The following is a 16,689-nucleotide window of genomic DNA, read 5'->3' as shown; positions in this document are numbered from 1 at the left end:
GAGAATATCCTCTCGTTCCTCCTTCTATCAAGGTGCAGAGAGAGAGAGAGAGAGGTCGCGAGAAATCCAGCTTCCAATTGGAAGCATCATGAAAGATTAGCGACCAATTTACAGGTCGGCGTCGTCCTCATCGGGCAGGGGCTGCTCGGCAGCAGCCTCCATCTCGAGGCGGTACTGCTCGAGCTGAGCCTGGTCGACGGTAACCTCGGGGGGAGCGAGAGCAGCCTGGGCAACGAACTCCTATAGAGGGGGTTAGGCAAGGCGGATGGAGATAAATGGAAAATATATGCGTACCAGCTGGGCGTTTCCGACCAACTTGCGAGCGAGCCAAAGGAAGGGCTTCTCGAAGTTGTAGTTGGACTTAGCGGAGATGTCGTAGTACTGCAAGTTCTTCTTGCGGTGGAAGGTGATGGTCTTGGCCTTAACCTTACGCTCCTTCACGTCGACCTTGTTACCGCACAGAACAATGGGGATGGTCTCGCAGACACGGACGAGATCACCTGGAAGAAAATATTAGTGAGTGCTAAGGATTTGGGACGGGCGACAATGTCGATGATCGACAATAGAGACTTACGGTGCCAGTTGGGCACGTTCTTGTAGGTGATACGGGAGGTAACATCGAACATGATGATACCAGCCTGTCCGTTGATGTAGTATCCATCACGGAGACCACCAAACTTCTCCTGACCAGCGGTATCCCAGACGTCAAACTGGATTTGACCCAGGTTCTGTCAATGGTATTCAGGTCAGTATATCATACCATAGTAAAGTTGCCGAGGTGGGGTTCGGCGGGGTAGGGCATACGGTAGTAAAGGCGAGAGGGTGGACTTCGACACCAAGGGTGGCAATGTACTTCTTCTCGAACTCACCAGTAAGGTGGCGCTTGACAAAAGTAGTCTGATGGGAGTAGTGACGTTAGCAATGGTGATGTGGAAGGCGCAAGCGTTGGGCAGATATTTTTGTTCTTTGTTGACAATGGCGGGGCAAGGGGGAAATACGATAGCAACAAGGCCGTCAAGAAAGTATATTGTCGAAGCTTGATAATAGGGACTTTTGATAAAGATTCCCCTCATTTTTGGCGACAGTCTGAAGCGCAAAGGCTGTGGAATTCAAGGAATTATGCTTACCTTTCCGGTACCACCGTCACCAACCAACACAAGCTTGAAAGTGGGTGTAGTCATGATGAACGTAAAATCCAAATTCTATTTAATAAAGAACGAGGACTTCGTGATTCACAAAACCTGATGTCTTGGGTTTTGGGGAAGTTGGAGATGAAGAGAAGGGGTGGAGGAAGGAAGGGGAAAGTCTGAATAATGTGTTGATGGAAATTTTGCCCCAGTGGTTGGCCGATCACGTGATTATGTGCCTGAAAAGGCCTGACGTAGTTTCTTTACTTTTTCAAAAACACTCGCTTTTTCTCAACATAGAACGTCGCTGATTCTAGGGTTTCAAACTGTAAGGATTTATTATTTATTTGTACCATTAAAGCTTCAAATAGCACAAAGAATACTTTTTTTTGAAGTCAATAAACCGTGGCTCGTTAATCATGAGGACAAACACAGAAAGGTGAAGGTTGCTCCTGTATCCACAGCAACAACACTCCGTAAGGGGATATCAGAAATCCATCCAGTAGTGGATTTATTACAATGGAACTAGAAGACAGCCTAGCATGCCCCGACCACCCCAATTGCGCCGAGGTGTAAGCTGCAATTGCAATTCTATAGTACCGGACCCACTCTCCTCCTTGCGCGACACTTTGACTAAAATTGGACGCTGAATCAATTGTTAGGTTCACAGGTTTGGAAATGATAGATCATTGGGAATATTTAAACTTACCCCTTCGTTCTCTTGCACAGTCTCGGCAATCTTTGACAGAAGCCCAGGGTTCAGCCAATGTATGCTCCCAAAGCCTAGAATCAAGTCTCCAACCTTCAGACCCGCTTGGTAAGCTGGACTACCTGGTTCAACAGCATTGATCTTGGCGAATGGTGCTCCAAAGGCTCTGGTACGGGGATTGATGTTGTCTGGGTTCGCGGTGGGTGCAGAGGAAGATACACTGGTACCATTGGTCGTCGCGGTGGCACCAGTGTTGTTACCGGTGCTGTTACGTAGCTGGGCAAAGTGCGCATGGACACCCTGCTCCATATACTTCATAACCTCCTTGTGGTCATTTCGAAGGTGGATAATGCGCACGCGCGCCATTCGAACTATACTATAGTGTCAGTGGCGATTGACAATTGACACATGGGTGATTCATGTCGTACCTTGCGGAACGTCAATATCGCTGCGTGGAAAGCCATCGAAGGTCGTTAGAGTAGAGGTCATACTCACAGCGTACTATGCGATGGATTGTCAGTTAGATGCTTGCCAACAGGAGGAGTTGAAATGAACTCACCGAGCTGAGAACGGCGCTGTTTTCTTTTAACTCCTGCTCAATACGCTGCTTCTCCTGTCCCAGCTCGGTCAGTGAGAGCTGCGAAAAATCGCGCTCGGCACCAGCAGACGTAGAACCCGCAGTAACCGTGGCAGCATGGATGTTGTTGGCCATATTTGAAGCTCTTGGAAAGTTGGAAGGTAGTAAATCATGAGGGCCGGTGGGACCTCGGGAGTGACATTTATAAGCGCGTGTGGGCGTGCCCAACTTTGGAACTAACTAATATGGAGTCCTTCACTTCAATGTTGACTCTTCCACAACTCATCCCCTAAAACGGGCACATTCTATCAACACTGAATCCATGTCATTTAAAGATCAAAATCTGCTCGTCTGAGCCGTAAATCTAATTAATCTTTACGAATTTGAAAGTGCAATTTAAATTCCACCTACGAACCGCCTCACATCATGACGTACATGGATCATATTCAAATTATGGGTTTCTCAGCAGCGCGTTGCCTGGAGGCGACGCGTTTTGAACCTTCTCTATGGCGCAACCTACCTCATTTGTGGACGATAGTATAGGGACTTTTACGAGCCGGAGGTTGAGAGTCCTTTCCAGTTTGTGCGCAGCAGCTACACTCTCCTACACAGCATCAAGTCCCTCGCTACTTCCTAAATATGCAGGGTGCGATTTCGGGTCTTGCCATTAATCAGTTATGACTGCGGCAATTGATCTTTATGATCCTCATGACACTCGCATCTAAAGCCCCGTTAACAACTCAGCTGGCTCTTGCCGCATTGATGTACGATCATGGAGAATAGACCCTTGGATCAGAACGAGCTGTCATCAGCGCCGACGGTAGAGGAGGATGAAAAGGACGCGACGTCCACTGACAAGCTATCCACAGCTCAACAGAAGGATGTTACTCCTCCTTTCCAGAAATGGATAAATAGCTTTCGAGTTCGACACCGTGGACCTTCCACGATAGCGGAACGAAATGTCGATGGATGGGAAAATCCTCCGTCGGACTCTTATGCTGATAACCAGACCTTTGAAAGTTCATCACAGAATTCGTCGCAGCTCGGGACCGTCAAAACAATTTCATTGAGCGTTGCAAGCCAGAGCATGGCAATGTCAAGGTCACGATCGCGAGGTGCGGCCAGCGCATTTTCATCGGATATGCGAGGTTCAGGCGACTCGGAAGCCAGCTCTCGTCCAACCTTGAGTGATTATGTGGATGAAGCGGCAGATACGAGAGCGGAGAAGAGACGACAAGTGCTGAGAGAGCTGGTCACAACTGAAACTGACTACGTTACTGGTCTCAAAGCTTTGTCAGGAGTAAGTTATCATGTTTATTGTCACAACTTCAACCATATTTGCATATTTGAACTCACGAACTCCAGGTTCTCTCTATACTTGACATACGAGCTCAGATCCAGCGAAATATCGCGCGAATTTGTGTGATCCACGAAGAATTTTTGGCTCGGCTCCACGAAGTAACACCCGACTCAGCCTCGAAGATAGCAACAGACATGCCTGGTACTCTTTCTCGACTAGCGGCCGGTGATATTCCTGGGCTGAAGAACCTTTCGACTCGATCCGTGCAGAATCACAACTTCAAAGTTTCAATTAAAGAACGTCTTCGGGTCCTGAGGGCGGAAGCTGTCGAGTGCTTCAAAGTTGCTCGTGAAATAGAGGGCTTGGTAAGTTTCAGATGTCAGACTTCAGACGCAAAGACTGACTCGTAAACTATAGTCTACCCTTTTCTCTGAATACGCTGAATTTTGCACCAACTATGACCTTTTGGCTGAGGACGTCGCTATGGTGCGCCGATCGGTTTCAGATTGGGCAATATATGATAAGGGTATTGAAGCGTTATCGAAGTCTGTTGCTTCGATCGAGAGCCGGAAAAACGAAGAGAACAAAGCAATGTCGTTGAATGATCTAATGATTAAGGTGCGTTGGTCCGCTCTGGGACACCGTTTATACTAAGAACCGAGATGCAGCCAATACAACGTTTATGTAAATACTCCCTTCTCCTCCAGGACCTCCTACGAAACACACCAATCAGTGACTGCCCAACTTCTCATGGCGGCATACGAGAGATACTGGAAAGTCTACGTGTTTTAACTTCACAAATCAATGCAGCAACTGGGAACCCAGTCAAAAAGGATTTCATTCAAAAGACTGTACGCCTACAACAGAAGATTGATCTATCTGATTCAGTGAGTACTAAAGTATCCTCTCTCCGCCACTACAAAGCTCACAACAGTCTATTTTTTTGCAACAAGTTACCGCTTCGTGATATTTACAAAGAACTTGGCCCAATGTCCTTGTGTGGTGTGCTCCATGTCACTTACCAGGCACAGAACGGAGCTGATGGGGAATTCATGGTATGCGTTTTGTTTAGCTGCTATCTCCTTTTTGCCAGACGTTCCAAAGACTCCAATCGATTGAGTGTAGTGGCCTGTATTTATATTGCTGACTTGAGAACGGATACTCAGCGAAACGGACGAGGTGAGTCAATCTGCGCCTCAACTCTGGCCGACAGTTTCTGACTTTTTAGGGCTCGATTGTTACGATTCCTTGTTCACATGGAAGCTTTTATTCCAAGATCATAAGGAAAGCTGTGAGTTGGTGCTCAGTGCATCCTGTGCAGCTGAAGAAAGACTATGGAAGATGGAGACCTTGAAAGCGTCCGCTGCTCTGACTGCGACGCCCGCCAAACCAGGAGCAACACAGAACCCGAGAAGATACTCGTTCAACACCCTTAATCTTATGCAGCTAGACCGAGTTCATTATACAGTGGCGTCTGTGGCCCGGCGACAGTCCATGGATTCTGTGGCAATCACGAAAAGATCACATGTTCAACGTGTTATCATCAAGAAAACGCACAAGCCACGCAAAAACGTGACCATCCAAGACGTCACTGAAGAGGTTAATGAGGCGACTCCCAAGGAGCCTGAGAGTGAGATTGAACGGCCAAAGACACCAGTTTCACCGAAAATTATGACAGTGACTGGCAAACGGGCGAGCCGAATTTATCTTGAAAAAATGATCGCAGATATATACACGAAAGATGTTCTCCCATATCCGGGAATGGTCCTTGGCCGGAGTGACCTTTTCGATCGTTCAACCATTATGAGACGCCTCAGCTTGCACACTGGAAAGCAGTTCAGCTCCATCAGTATGTCCCTTTCCAGGTCTGCGCCTGTTGACTCACGCCCGAGTGCGAGTTACAGCGGCGAGGAAAAGACAAATATAGCGAGTCAAGACGGTTGTAATGATCAACGTGACTCTGTTGAGGAGTCACCAAAGACACCCACATCCTCACTTAGACGATCGATGACCTTGAGAATCCAAGAAACATCCAGGAGGTCTATTGGAGCACTATCTCTCTCTTCTCCTCGGGGTGAGAAGAGCCACAGTCAAGAAATTGAACCTGTTGCAACACCAGTTCCAAGTCCAACACGAAAGAAGTGGTCGAAGAATTTGTTCAGCGGGTTTTCAAAAAATCTCCGTCGTACGGAAGCAGGGAATGAGGGTTAGTGTGGTATCATTATCAGCGGGGGAGATTGAAGCCAGTGTATTATTATTCTCATCAATAAAGCTGTGTAATTATTAAATTATAACAAAGAAGTAATGAAGCTTTCTCCACAAAATTTCCACATATGACGTTGTGTAGCAAGGAGGAAGTTATGACATACACAAGTGCGAGCTATCACCAAGTGACGTCACTCATCATCATTACTTTAAAGCCTCCGACTTTTATTCCCTCAGCTTCTTTACTTTCACTCTCTTCATCAATTTGATTCAATCTTGGATTTTCATCTCCAACTTCAAGACACATTCAAAACTCAATCCAATAACATTTACAAGATGACTCGTGCCAACGATACTACCTCCAAGGTCGTCTACAAGGGCCGCACTGAAGACTTCATTGTCTTCGTCGACGACGCTGATATCCTTCAGAAGTGGAAGGGTGACAAGAGCATTGCTCTGTCAGATGTCCTGAATGGCTGGAAGATCTTCATCTCTCATGGGCAAGTCTTGAGTTACACCAATCCCAATGCCGATAATCACTAACATTCCATAGTCATGGTGCCCAGGGTATTTTGGACGGTGCCAGCAAGGCTACTCTCGAGAACGAGTTCGGCACCTCAAATGAAGATGAGGTCATGGTCAAGATCTTGGAGGGTGGCGATTTCCAGTCCAACACCGTTCGTGCTCCTGTACCTTGAAAAAGTTGGAAATTTATACTAACTGTTCCCGTCCAGGCTCGTGAGCGTGACGGTAGTAAGAACGATTCCAAGGGCGCTATGGGTACTACCCGTTAAGCTTAAGTCTTTAATATCTTGTCGCTCTCTGTCCTACATTTTCATCAATTGTTTGGACTTCAGTAACCTTGGGTCAGATTGAACTTGACCGGTCATTTGATGCGAGGGAGCTTTTTGGGGAGTTACTTGGTTTCTTTGGGTTGTAATGCATCTGAGCATAGGCAGGCTTCTTTACCTGATATTATGAAATAACGAGCGGCGAGTAGTGATCTCGTCTAATCAACAACACTTGATTCAAAGTTAATCAGCATCGTGAATTAGATAGGGATCATACTAGTAGCAATCTAGCAAATATAATGTTGTAGCAAGTGCAACCGTATCCCGTTGTGAAAGTTGATTGTGTGATACAGCGACTTATTCAGAACCAGCAAGTTCTCTTTCTGTCCTCCTACGAACCACCCAGCTCCCCAGCTCAGCCCATACAGCCTGCTTATCTGCAAATGTCATACTAGCCGCCAGACCGCTTGTTGTAGTCGCTACGAAAACAGGTGCACCAGCCCAATCTGAATCAGGCGAACAGCCCATATTCTCGGAGACATCTTGCCACCCATATCGAAACTCCTCTTTACGAATCCCCCGTCCATGCCGCACCCTCCATATAGACTCCCAGATACTTTTCCCAACCAGCGCAACAGCCTCGGGTCGCTTGGCCGCCACCTTGGCTTCTAGCACAGGTACGCCCGCGTCCATCTCGGCCTTGCTGAGCATACTTGCGTCTCTGGTTGGTCGCTCCACGATATTCGTGTTTCCCACGCTGTAGAGCTCTGGTAGCTTATATGTGTCTGAGGGGGGATGTCGGATGCGAGTGATACCGGACAAGTGGAGGAGTTTCCAGAATAGGTTGGAAGGGTGGCAGTAGGAATGGCCGGTTTTTCCGGTCAGGAGTCCCGGGTTTACACCGACGAGGAGGAGGAGGAGGTTTGCGGGTATCGTGTCACGAAGGAGTGATGACGATGCTGGAGGGCTGTGGTATGGTTCTGGGGGGTTTTCGCTTGCGTTTGGCGGAGGGTTTAGTTGTGGTCATCAGTGTAATTGGCTCTCTTTTTACTCGCTTGGTACCTGTTGTCATATCATCTGGCAGCTCTCGTTTCAACCCTGTCGTTGTAGCAAAGTTTCCGGTATGAATGAATTTTTGCAGCTTGCCGCCGAAGCTGGGCATTCTGCTTACAGGCAGATCATCTAACCTGTCAGAAACACTCTGAAGCTCTGAATCGTCGTCCTGGATGGATAGAGGCATGCCTTGCAAAGTACTGGCCAGGCATTGACTTATATAAGTGAAATAAGCAGATGTTGTATCCACTTCAGGGGTGTGATCCTACACACTCCTCGGTTGATCAAGTGAACTGCTTTCCACAAATGAGATCAAAGGATGGTCGATTGCTCTTGATGAATGAATGGTGATATAACCTCAAATCCAGGTGGAGATTACAGGACGATTATTTGGTCACGTGCCTCGAACTTGTTCAGCAATTGTCCAAGTCGACAATACTTTCCAGGACTGCGGCTCTGGTATTTACGTGAACTACGGAATAGCATGAAGTGAGTTCTAGATGTTTCATTAATGGCCTAGTATAAATGGCCGGTCGTGAACCATTACATCGTTAGTATTACATGATGATCCTGTGTCACTCAGATCATGATTCATAATTTCGTAAGTCCAGTACCAGATCTATGTCTTCAGTAATGCCGACCGTTTTGGTAATGTCCAAGGTTTAGCACAAACGATCTAGAAAATGTTAGACAATAGACTTCAACAAAGGCAATGCTCAGCATACCTCTCCCTCACTGTAGGCCCAGAAGTAAACCCCAATCCCAATCATATAGTATAAGGCAGGATCTGTCCCTTGATAAAGCAAGGCGGCAAATAAAGCACTCAGTGGATAAACCACCAGTCGCATTTCAATGCTTCGATGTAAATATGAGCCTGCAAAGACTCCTTTCAAAGGCCATTCCCAGGCTAGACCTATGAGACCCATTATCAGGTTCAGAATCTGCAGGACAGGTACTGGTGAGACTGCAGCGTCGAGATTTTTTGATATGAAGTCCCAGAAGACTTTTGGCCAGATGAAGCCTTCTATGGCACTGACTATTTGATCTATTGATGTGATTAGTGTATGCTTTATAGGTGGATTGATACTGCACATACATGCTGAAGCAGTCATTATGATCAATCGAGCCCAATGGTTTTTGATGAGCCTGCCCATTTTGAATTTTTGGTATATTGGATAGCAATGTGGGGAGATACAGTGAATGTATACGTAGCCGATGGCCGATAACTAATACCATGCGGAGTGAATGCACTAATACCAATGTGCTCCATAACAAAATGCCCAGTGGGCGCTAAAATCAACCACCAGTCACCGATCACTCCTGAGATGCAGACTTCAAGTTGAACTATTCATCTTGTAATACCCAAGCTTTGTGAACCAATCATTTCCACTGATATGCTAAACCCCTCTTTGCCTGGTCTTTCTTGTATATCTTCAGGCAGGGGCAGAATTTGATTGGAAGCACAATGTGATAGAGCGGGGCTTGGCGTGATAAGTTGCAACTTCAGCACGCGCTTGTCATTAATGAGGTTGGGGTTTTGTCTTAGTTATGAAAGTGTGATTTGAACTGATTTGCATATTGTCATGGCTTTCATAAATCCATTTTTAGGATATGGTTGTTCCTAGTCAGATGATCATACAAGCCCTGATTCTTCCTCACCGTCACACCAGTTTGTTGCACAACCAGCCCACACTGTGAATCTTGAAGTGATCAAGGGTGGTCGGATATGTGATAAGTGGAGTCTGAGGCAGGTGATTATGCCCTCGGCCCCCCCCTTTCTAAGTGGAAGAAATAACCGAGAAAGCGACAGCATATCGATATAAGTTCCTTTACTTCATATTCAAAGGCCTATGATTCCCCCAACGAACTATTATAACCTAAATTTAGAGAATAAGAGTAAAGATAGAAAGCCTAAGCTGATTGGTATTCTCGAGTTCTTTTGCCCCAGGAGTCCTCGTGTGATGGAATAAGGCGCTTGCAGGATACATTTTATAGGCGGATTAGTGAGTACTCCACGTTCTTCCTTGCTTCACTGCATATGCAGGCGACCAGTAAGCAACCTGCCCTCAGATGCTTTCTCGGGTCCTTTTCCCCATGTTATTTGAGATTGTTTTTTCCTGATGTGGCGTCCCCAGGAGAAGGAATTCATCCACGCACAGGCTCATGGGAAACGCATGATCTTGGATTTATGGTGAGATCAGAACTTGAGATTGTTAGATCAAATGCTACCGATAAGAATTGACTGTATGCTCTTCATGACTCAAATCGGATACCTAGGTATGATTTGATAATGCACTGGCAAGAGGTCTCTCATTTGCTATTGTGAGGACAGTAATTCGAGTAAATATATTTATAGGAGCTAACAATGAGTCAACAGGATACAGTATGGAAAGATGCACTACCGTGGATATAATGGCAGAGTTATTGTAGATGTAGAAGCGTAAGGCTATAGAGAGGTTGCCAAGTATCGAGGCCACTCAATGCATATCACATAGCCAAGGCAAGCACCTTTTGATGAATTTGACCAATCAATTAATAGAGCTGAGCTGACTGGGCAAGAATTCACTGGTTTTCATTCTCAGTGGCTTTAGACGCTAAGTTGTGGCGAACTAATTATAGATGAATCCTCCCCCTCACCCCTGCAGCTAAAACCACAACGCTGGGATTCTCAGGCTTCTTACCACGTTCGGTTTCTTTTTTGCTCCATCACCACAATTTACCTAAACTATGATCTCAATATTATTGCGATCTCTTGAAATTACCCTGGGCATCTAGTCACCTCACTGTGTTCAGGGGAATTCCTACTAGTTGCAGATATCTACACAGCGCATCCGGAAGACATCACTTTTCAAAACTCTCCAACTCAAGTTCATCGACGTTGTGACGCTGTCACGTCATATCATTCACTGAGAATTAGTATTAAGAGCAGCTGCATTTGCAAAAGCATCTCCAGAAATCTCTCAATTTCTCTCAAGGCGACAAATCTACTCCATAGTTGGTGGGTTGTCATCGTGGGGTTGATGGACGTCGGCGATCTTTCCATTTTTTTCAACCTAAAGATTCAACGCCCTAGAAGAGATCTTTGTCCAGCCTTATATTGGCTCTCACCCGGAGTCACTGGTTGCTGGCCAATTTATTACTTGTCGCTCCTTCAACAGCTACATTTTGTCAGCCGCACTCTGAAAATATCACTAAATTCTCAAATTTCCAATTTAAGACTTTACGATGGTTGAGGCTGCACGAAAGGAGACCTGGTTCCAAAGGCTTGACTTGACATGGTCTAAGATCATATTCCTCTTTTGTTTCTGGGTATTTCACTGGGGAATCTTTGCGCTCGGATGGTGAGTATTCATGTGCAGTCGGAAGCCCTGATCACTAATATCATTCCAGGTATTCACAACAATCAAATACAAAACTAGCAGGACTCAATACCCTTGAATATTCTGTTTGGATATCTAGAGGTGCTGCTCTGGTACTCACAGTGGATGCAACGCTAATCCTTCTCCCTATGTGTCGGATTCTACTACGTTTGATCAGACCGCAAATCAGATGGCGACCTCTTGACGAGTCAGCCTGGTTCCACCGCCAAATTGCTTACGCATTATTGGTTTTTACCGTGGTACATGTAGCTGCTCACTATGTGAAGTAAGTTCATCAGTCTCTAGCTAATTAATCCATGCTGATCAATTCTAGTTTCTATAATATTGAAAAGGACAAGATTCGTCCTGAGTCGGCTGTTGACATGCACTTCAAGACAGCAGCTGGTATTACAGGACATGTCATGCTGCTGTGCATGATGCTGATGTATACAACTGCCCATGCTCGTATTCGCCAACAAGCATACGAAACTTTCTGGTATACGCATCACCTCTTCATTCCATTCATGCTAGCCTTGTATACTCATTCTACGGGCTGTTTTGTGCGTGATACTACGGATGCTATCTCTCCATTTGCTGGAAAGGAGTATTGGGATCATTGTCTGGGTTACGAGGGTTGGAGATGGGAACTCGTAGCAGCCACTTTATACCTGTTCGAACGACTTTACCGCGAGATCCGGTCAAGACGCTATACGGTCATCACCAAGGTCATTCGACATCCATATGGTGAGTCTATTATGTTTTGCTAGATATGACCCTATCGCTAAACATAACAGCTGCCGTCGAGGTACAGTTTTACAAACCCAGCATGAAATACAAACCTGGACAATGGATCTTCATTCAGGTGCCTGAGGTCTCCAATACACAATGGCATCCCTTCACCATCACCTCATGTCCCTTCGATCCCTACATCAGCGTCCACGTTCGACAAGTTGGTGATTTCACACGCGCACTCGGAGATGCACTCGGATGTGGTCCTGCACAGGCCCGTGACCTAGAAGGCCTCGACCCCATGGGTATGTACGAGGTGGCCTTACAAAACGGACAAACAATGCCGAAACTCCTCATCGATGGACCCTACGGAGCTCCAGCAGAAGATGTGTTTGAAAATGAAATTGCTATACTTATCGGAACCGGCATCGGTGTCACGCCCTGGGCATCGATTTTGAAAAATATCTGGCATCTACGTTCCAGCCCAAATCCACCCCGCCGCTTACGCCGTGTGGAGTTCATTTGGATATGCAAAGACACCTCTTCTTTTGAATGGTTCCAAGCTCTTTTATCTTCCTTGGAGTCGCAATCCGTCAGCACAGCTGCCTCAGAAGGTGGCGTGGAATTCTTGCGTATCCATACTTACCTCACACAGCGACTGGACGATGATACTACTGCAAATATCTATCTGAATTCTGTTGGTCAGGCACTTGACCCTCTCACTGAGCTGCGAAGCAGAACAAACTTTGGTCGTCCAGACTTCAAGCGCTTGTTTACGGCCATGCGTATCGGCTTGCTAGATCATACCTATATGCGTGGACTTGAAAATTCATCCACGACAGAAGTCGGTGTCTACTTTTGTGGGCCCAATACTGCGGCTAGGGAGATAGATGATGCATCGAGAGCATCTTCTACAAAGGATGTGCGGTTCAAGTTCTGGAAAGAGCACTTTTAAGTTATCTATTCACAGTCTTTTTACTATTTATGATTTTTTTTTAGTTCTCTTCGCTTTCCCTGCCGATGCTACAAAGTTCATCGCATACGATATTATGAATGACGAGTTTCTCTATCTTTGCTCTGTGTCCGCTCGTTATGCAGTGCAATTGCGTCGGACCCAAGCCCCTGTATTATATTTACGACAGCTCGATTCTGTGCATTTGGATAGAATAAACTATTTCTTCTTCCAAATGGTTGTACTTTTTGATTCAACGTGGTGATTGGGTGTAATGGTATCAATTGAGCATTGCGAATGACAGAACTTGCTACATTTATGACAAGACTGATTTGAAAGCTTTCAGTGCTCTTTCAATGTAAAGAAAAATTAAAAATATCTCATGTTATTGTTCTCTAGCACGCTACAACACAGCATTTTCATCTGTATCTAGGCCCAAGTAACGAATATAGCCATATTTGATGAGGAACCTTGGGAAGCACCGAGGTAGCAAAATACCGGATCCACAGCATCAAACCGATCATCTCAGATATCTCCATCATAGTTATGCCCATTCTCTCCGAGGCAACCCCTCAAATTGCACCGGAAGTTGCATTTTCTGCCTGTTTGTCGAGATCCATGAAATTTGGGCTATCAACATGCACGCGCAGCTGTCGATCGTGGAGGAGTGTATAGATCTTTTGAAGGTCTTCCAAGCTGAGGCCCTTTCCATTGAACCTGCCTCTCTCAAAGTTATATAAGTCATCTCGCAGGTGCTCAAAGCCAAGCATCACAAGCTCCTTCGACCAGGGACAGGCACTGATCGCTCGGTAGAAAACTGCCTTGGCTGCCTTGAGATCCTTAGTTGAATACAGCTCAAAGAGTACATAGAGCTTCCAAATAGTAAGACATGATCTGGCGTTGCGATTGGCGTAGGTGAGATTCTTGTCACTGTCGGCGGTTGCGAACTGTCCGAATTCTGGATGCTCATCGAGAACCTTTTCGAATACCTCCCTAGTACGGTGAGAAGGCGAGCGAAAAAGATCAACGTAAATGGCAAACAAGGAGGTGGAGTGGGAACGATACATGTCATGTGAGCTGATAGCAGCCCACGGGTCAAATATCCGCTCCTTGAAGGAAACTTTCGACTCATTCCACAACATCAAAGACAAGAACATTGTGTTCTGCGGGAACAAGACCAGACTCTCTTTCAACAAGTTACGAAACTCGAGCGGGCTGAATTGTTTGCGCGACATCATATGATTGCGGGCCTCGGAGGGGTTTTTCATAAAATGAAAGACAAGTTTTGAGCGAGACTGATGTATCAGTTCCTTCGCCTCTGCTATGTCGGTCTTGCAATACCATTCCAGTTCGGAAACGGCCTTGCTGTAAAAGCTCAGTGCTTCCGCCCCTGCGAAATATGAGCTGATTGCTAAACAATCAGTGTAGATGACGAAGGTTCGCCAATCTGATTTGCTCAATGCTTCCAGCTGGAGTGCATGAATACCCTAGAGTATATCGTTGGACTTTGATCTTTTTTTCTTATAATGAAGGTACTTACATTCTCCAGTATTTTGAAAGTTATAGCTGACATCACCTCCTCATCACTTGCGGAAATCTGTGTCACATCCCAAGAGCAATCTGACATTCCGCCGATAACTTTGGGCAAGCGATTAATAAGGTAGATTGCTTGCCTGAGGTCTTTTTGAGCGATAAAGGACCAAATCCACGAGTGCCAAAAAAGAGCCCATTCCGAAGTATTAACATCCCTAGACTGTTTCAGGTGTTCACAGACCCTCATTCGTACAGAGTTGGCAGACTCGTGTTCGCCATTCTGTGATAGCATAAGAGCGTATGCGTTCCATATACGGAGACGTGACTGACCGCGGCTGAGGACCTTTTTTGCGAGTGATTTCGCTTTCACGGGAGAGCACGCGAATTCAAAGGCCAAAATGTGCTCCGCGAGGGCATCATTCGAAGAATAGCGTTCCATCAAAGCCCGCAACGCTCTACGGACCCAGGCACAACGACTGACCCAACTAGAAAAATCGTCTTTACTCCATGCGTAGAAGAATGAGAACCAATTCTTAGAGGGGAACAATGTTTCCGTTGTTATAACAAAGTTCGAGATTGGAAAGACGGTAGGTAAAGCTGGAGATTGGTCTTTAGGAGGCATCCAAGCAGAGAGGCCCAGTCGATAGTCGTCCACAAACTCATTGTGAGTGAGATTATCTTGGATCCAGCCTCGGGTTGGAGAAAGAGGCGGGAGATAGCAGAAATTGTGAAATGCATCTATCAGTGTATTTAACGAGTTCAACCCCCAAAAGAAGTCCAAGGATTCAACGACGTCGTCAGCTAGCAGAGTGTGAAAGGCAGCGTTAGAAGAAGGATCGAGCACGTCAAACGCACGCGACGGCATTTGATTCTTAGAGATATTGTCCCTCTCTGCCTCGACCCAGCTGCGCAGAGGATCGGAAGAGTTGAAGGTAGCGGTGTGCTGGGTGACAGGAATCACTTTCGTCGTGGTGGTGCTTCGCCAGCCAGCTGCGCCGGAATCCCCAATTCTGGCTGATTCGGATGTCCAGAATCGATGAAATGACGAGAGTGCTTGTGTCTTGTCTCCAACGGTGTGATCAGCAAACTCTGTCGGTGCAAAGCAACAGAATTCGAGAACCGCTTGCCAGAGACCAACTGCATACTCAACATAGCCCGCCTCTCGTAGAAAGAGAGTCATTCGCAGAAAGATATAGCAAAGGTTGACCCACTTTTGATCTCCACTGGTCACAGAGGCATTCATTCGTAGGCACTCCTGATACAGCATGAGGCAATCGACAAATGTGAATGATGGATAGTCAGTGTGCCGAAAGTCAATGTATTTCATCCATAGAGCAATGAACTGGGGGTTGTTGGCCAATGCTGATTGCCACTGCTCCAACAACTTAGACCTATCCCACAGACATGCTCCTTCCTGCAACCAGCCAATGATCAATATGTCTTTGCGGGGCGAATTTCCGACTTTCGAAATGGCATCCTCATACAGAGATATTCTGCTGCTGGCCAGAGTTTGCTGCGTGGCAGTGTTTAGTGGTTTTGATGATGCCTCACGATCTCGCAGCAAGAGATCCTGATGTTGAATCAGGGCTAACCACGCATCAACACTTTTGGGATCCTCTTTCGTTGCGCGCCACAGCTCCTGGTTGCGAGCCAGTATTTCCTTTTCAGCTTTGATACTAGAGGTGATGCTCTCATGTTCTGTTTCTACATTAGGGCTCGCGTCACGTAGAATCTCTTCACTATCGTCATTGTCAAAATGGATGAGGTCATTCGTCCCATCAAGATCAGAATCTGGAAGACCTCGAGAGCTCACAAAAGCGACACGCTCGGGCGTATTTGTGCGCTTATGGGGGGTACTCAGGAGGCCCTTGTTCGAATTACCTGCATCCACAGGTACATGACCGCGGTTAGACAATCCTCCACCGATGTAAGCATTCTTCAGGATTGAGGGATCACCCTTAGTATCAATACAGAAGAGGTCACCATCAGATAGTTGACGCGGGTCAGTCTGTGTTTCCCAGCCAACAGAATGACCCCCTTGACTTTGACGGACTCGGCTGTGTTTTTTGGTATCAGTTGATTTCAACTGATGAGCACTATCAGCCGGTGGTCGAAAAGGTTGAGCAGGAGGTTTGTAACTTCCAAAACTCGGGATGGGTCTCTTGCGCTATAGTACATGTGTTAAATGTGCCAATGAAAAGATAATGGAGATTAAATTTGAGAGAAGCATACCTTTGTCATAGTTAAGGCCGATGAAAGGTATCAATATGGAAAGAGATTCGGATTAACGGCGGAATATTTATCCGGTAAGGGTTGGAAGAGAGAAAGAGTGGGCGGTAAGCATGTGGCAGAAA

General features: G+C 46.2%; 8 protein-coding genes across 8 annotated transcripts; 3 read left to right on the top strand and 5 right to left on the bottom strand.

Moving 5' to 3' along the window:
* Window positions 1-108: 108 nt before the first annotated feature.
* N7495_009236 (Ran family GTP-binding nuclear protein) lies at window positions 109-1,181 on the bottom strand (the record flags this gene model as incomplete). The annotated part of the gene is made up of 5 exons (XM_057211887.1): window positions 109-240; window positions 295-500; window positions 575-728; window positions 805-897; window positions 1,128-1,181. The coding sequence occupies 5 exons, from the start codon at window positions 1,179-1,181 to the stop codon at window positions 109-111; spliced, it is 639 nt and encodes a 212-aa protein (XP_057058750.1).
* A 460-nt stretch (window positions 1,182-1,641) lies between these two features.
* On the bottom strand, window positions 1,642-2,548 carry N7495_009235 (putative 26S proteasome non-ATPase regulatory subunit Nas2; the record flags this gene model as incomplete). Its single annotated transcript, XM_057211886.1, has 4 exons — window positions 1,642-1,773; window positions 1,837-2,207; window positions 2,265-2,337; window positions 2,396-2,548. 4 exons carry the CDS (start codon window positions 2,546-2,548, stop codon window positions 1,642-1,644), a joined length of 729 nt encoding a protein of 242 aa, XP_057058749.1.
* A 637-nt stretch (window positions 2,549-3,185) lies between these two features.
* N7495_009234 (putative Rho guanyl nucleotide exchange factor) lies at window positions 3,186-5,924 on the top strand (the record flags this gene model as incomplete). Its single annotated transcript, XM_057211885.1, has 6 exons — window positions 3,186-3,713; window positions 3,779-4,078; window positions 4,131-4,331; window positions 4,376-4,600; window positions 4,667-4,892; window positions 4,942-5,924. 6 exons carry the CDS (start codon window positions 3,186-3,188, stop codon window positions 5,922-5,924), a joined length of 2,463 nt encoding a protein of 820 aa, XP_057058748.1.
* A 330-nt stretch (window positions 5,925-6,254) lies between these two features.
* N7495_009233 (SBDS family protein) lies at window positions 6,255-6,712 on the top strand (the record flags this gene model as incomplete). The annotated part of the gene is made up of 3 exons (XM_057211884.1): window positions 6,255-6,422; window positions 6,485-6,607; window positions 6,653-6,712. The coding sequence occupies 3 exons, from the start codon at window positions 6,255-6,257 to the stop codon at window positions 6,710-6,712; spliced, it is 351 nt and encodes a 116-aa protein (XP_057058747.1).
* Window positions 6,713-7,066: 354 nt separating this feature from the next.
* N7495_009232 (mismatch-specific DNA-glycosylase) lies at window positions 7,067-7,949 on the bottom strand (the record flags this gene model as incomplete). Its single annotated transcript, XM_057211883.1, has 2 exons — window positions 7,067-7,689; window positions 7,772-7,949. The coding sequence occupies 2 exons, from the start codon at window positions 7,947-7,949 to the stop codon at window positions 7,067-7,069; spliced, it is 801 nt and encodes a 266-aa protein (XP_057058746.1).
* Window positions 7,950-8,381: 432 nt separating this feature from the next.
* Window positions 8,382-8,916, bottom strand: N7495_009231 (uncharacterized protein; the record flags this gene model as incomplete). Its single annotated transcript, XM_057211882.1, has 3 exons — window positions 8,382-8,438; window positions 8,488-8,807; window positions 8,859-8,916. The coding sequence occupies 3 exons, from the start codon at window positions 8,914-8,916 to the stop codon at window positions 8,382-8,384; spliced, it is 435 nt and encodes a 144-aa protein (XP_057058745.1).
* A 2,071-nt stretch (window positions 8,917-10,987) lies between these two features.
* On the top strand, window positions 10,988-12,805 carry N7495_009230 (putative NADPH oxidase (NoxA); the record flags this gene model as incomplete). Its single annotated transcript, XM_057211881.1, has 4 exons — window positions 10,988-11,103; window positions 11,153-11,407; window positions 11,456-11,865; window positions 11,916-12,805. The coding sequence occupies 4 exons, from the start codon at window positions 10,988-10,990 to the stop codon at window positions 12,803-12,805; spliced, it is 1,671 nt and encodes a 556-aa protein (XP_057058744.1).
* Window positions 12,806-13,374: 569 nt separating this feature from the next.
* N7495_009229 (uncharacterized protein) lies at window positions 13,375-16,576 on the bottom strand (the record flags this gene model as incomplete). The annotated part of the gene is made up of 3 exons (XM_057211880.1): window positions 13,375-14,289; window positions 14,343-16,502; window positions 16,568-16,576. The coding sequence occupies 3 exons, from the start codon at window positions 16,574-16,576 to the stop codon at window positions 13,375-13,377; spliced, it is 3,084 nt and encodes a 1,027-aa protein (XP_057058743.1).
* Window positions 16,577-16,689: the final 113 nt, after the last annotated feature.

This window comes from Penicillium taxi (genome assembly GCF_028828555.1).
Source record: "Penicillium taxi strain IBT 34144 chromosome Unknown utg000006l_segment0_segment0, whole genome shotgun sequence".
Lineage (NCBI taxonomy): Eukaryota > Fungi > Ascomycota > Eurotiomycetes > Eurotiales > Aspergillaceae > Penicillium > Penicillium taxi.
Note: the sequence above shows the minus strand (reverse complement) of the source record. Positions and strands in the feature narration are given on the sequence as shown.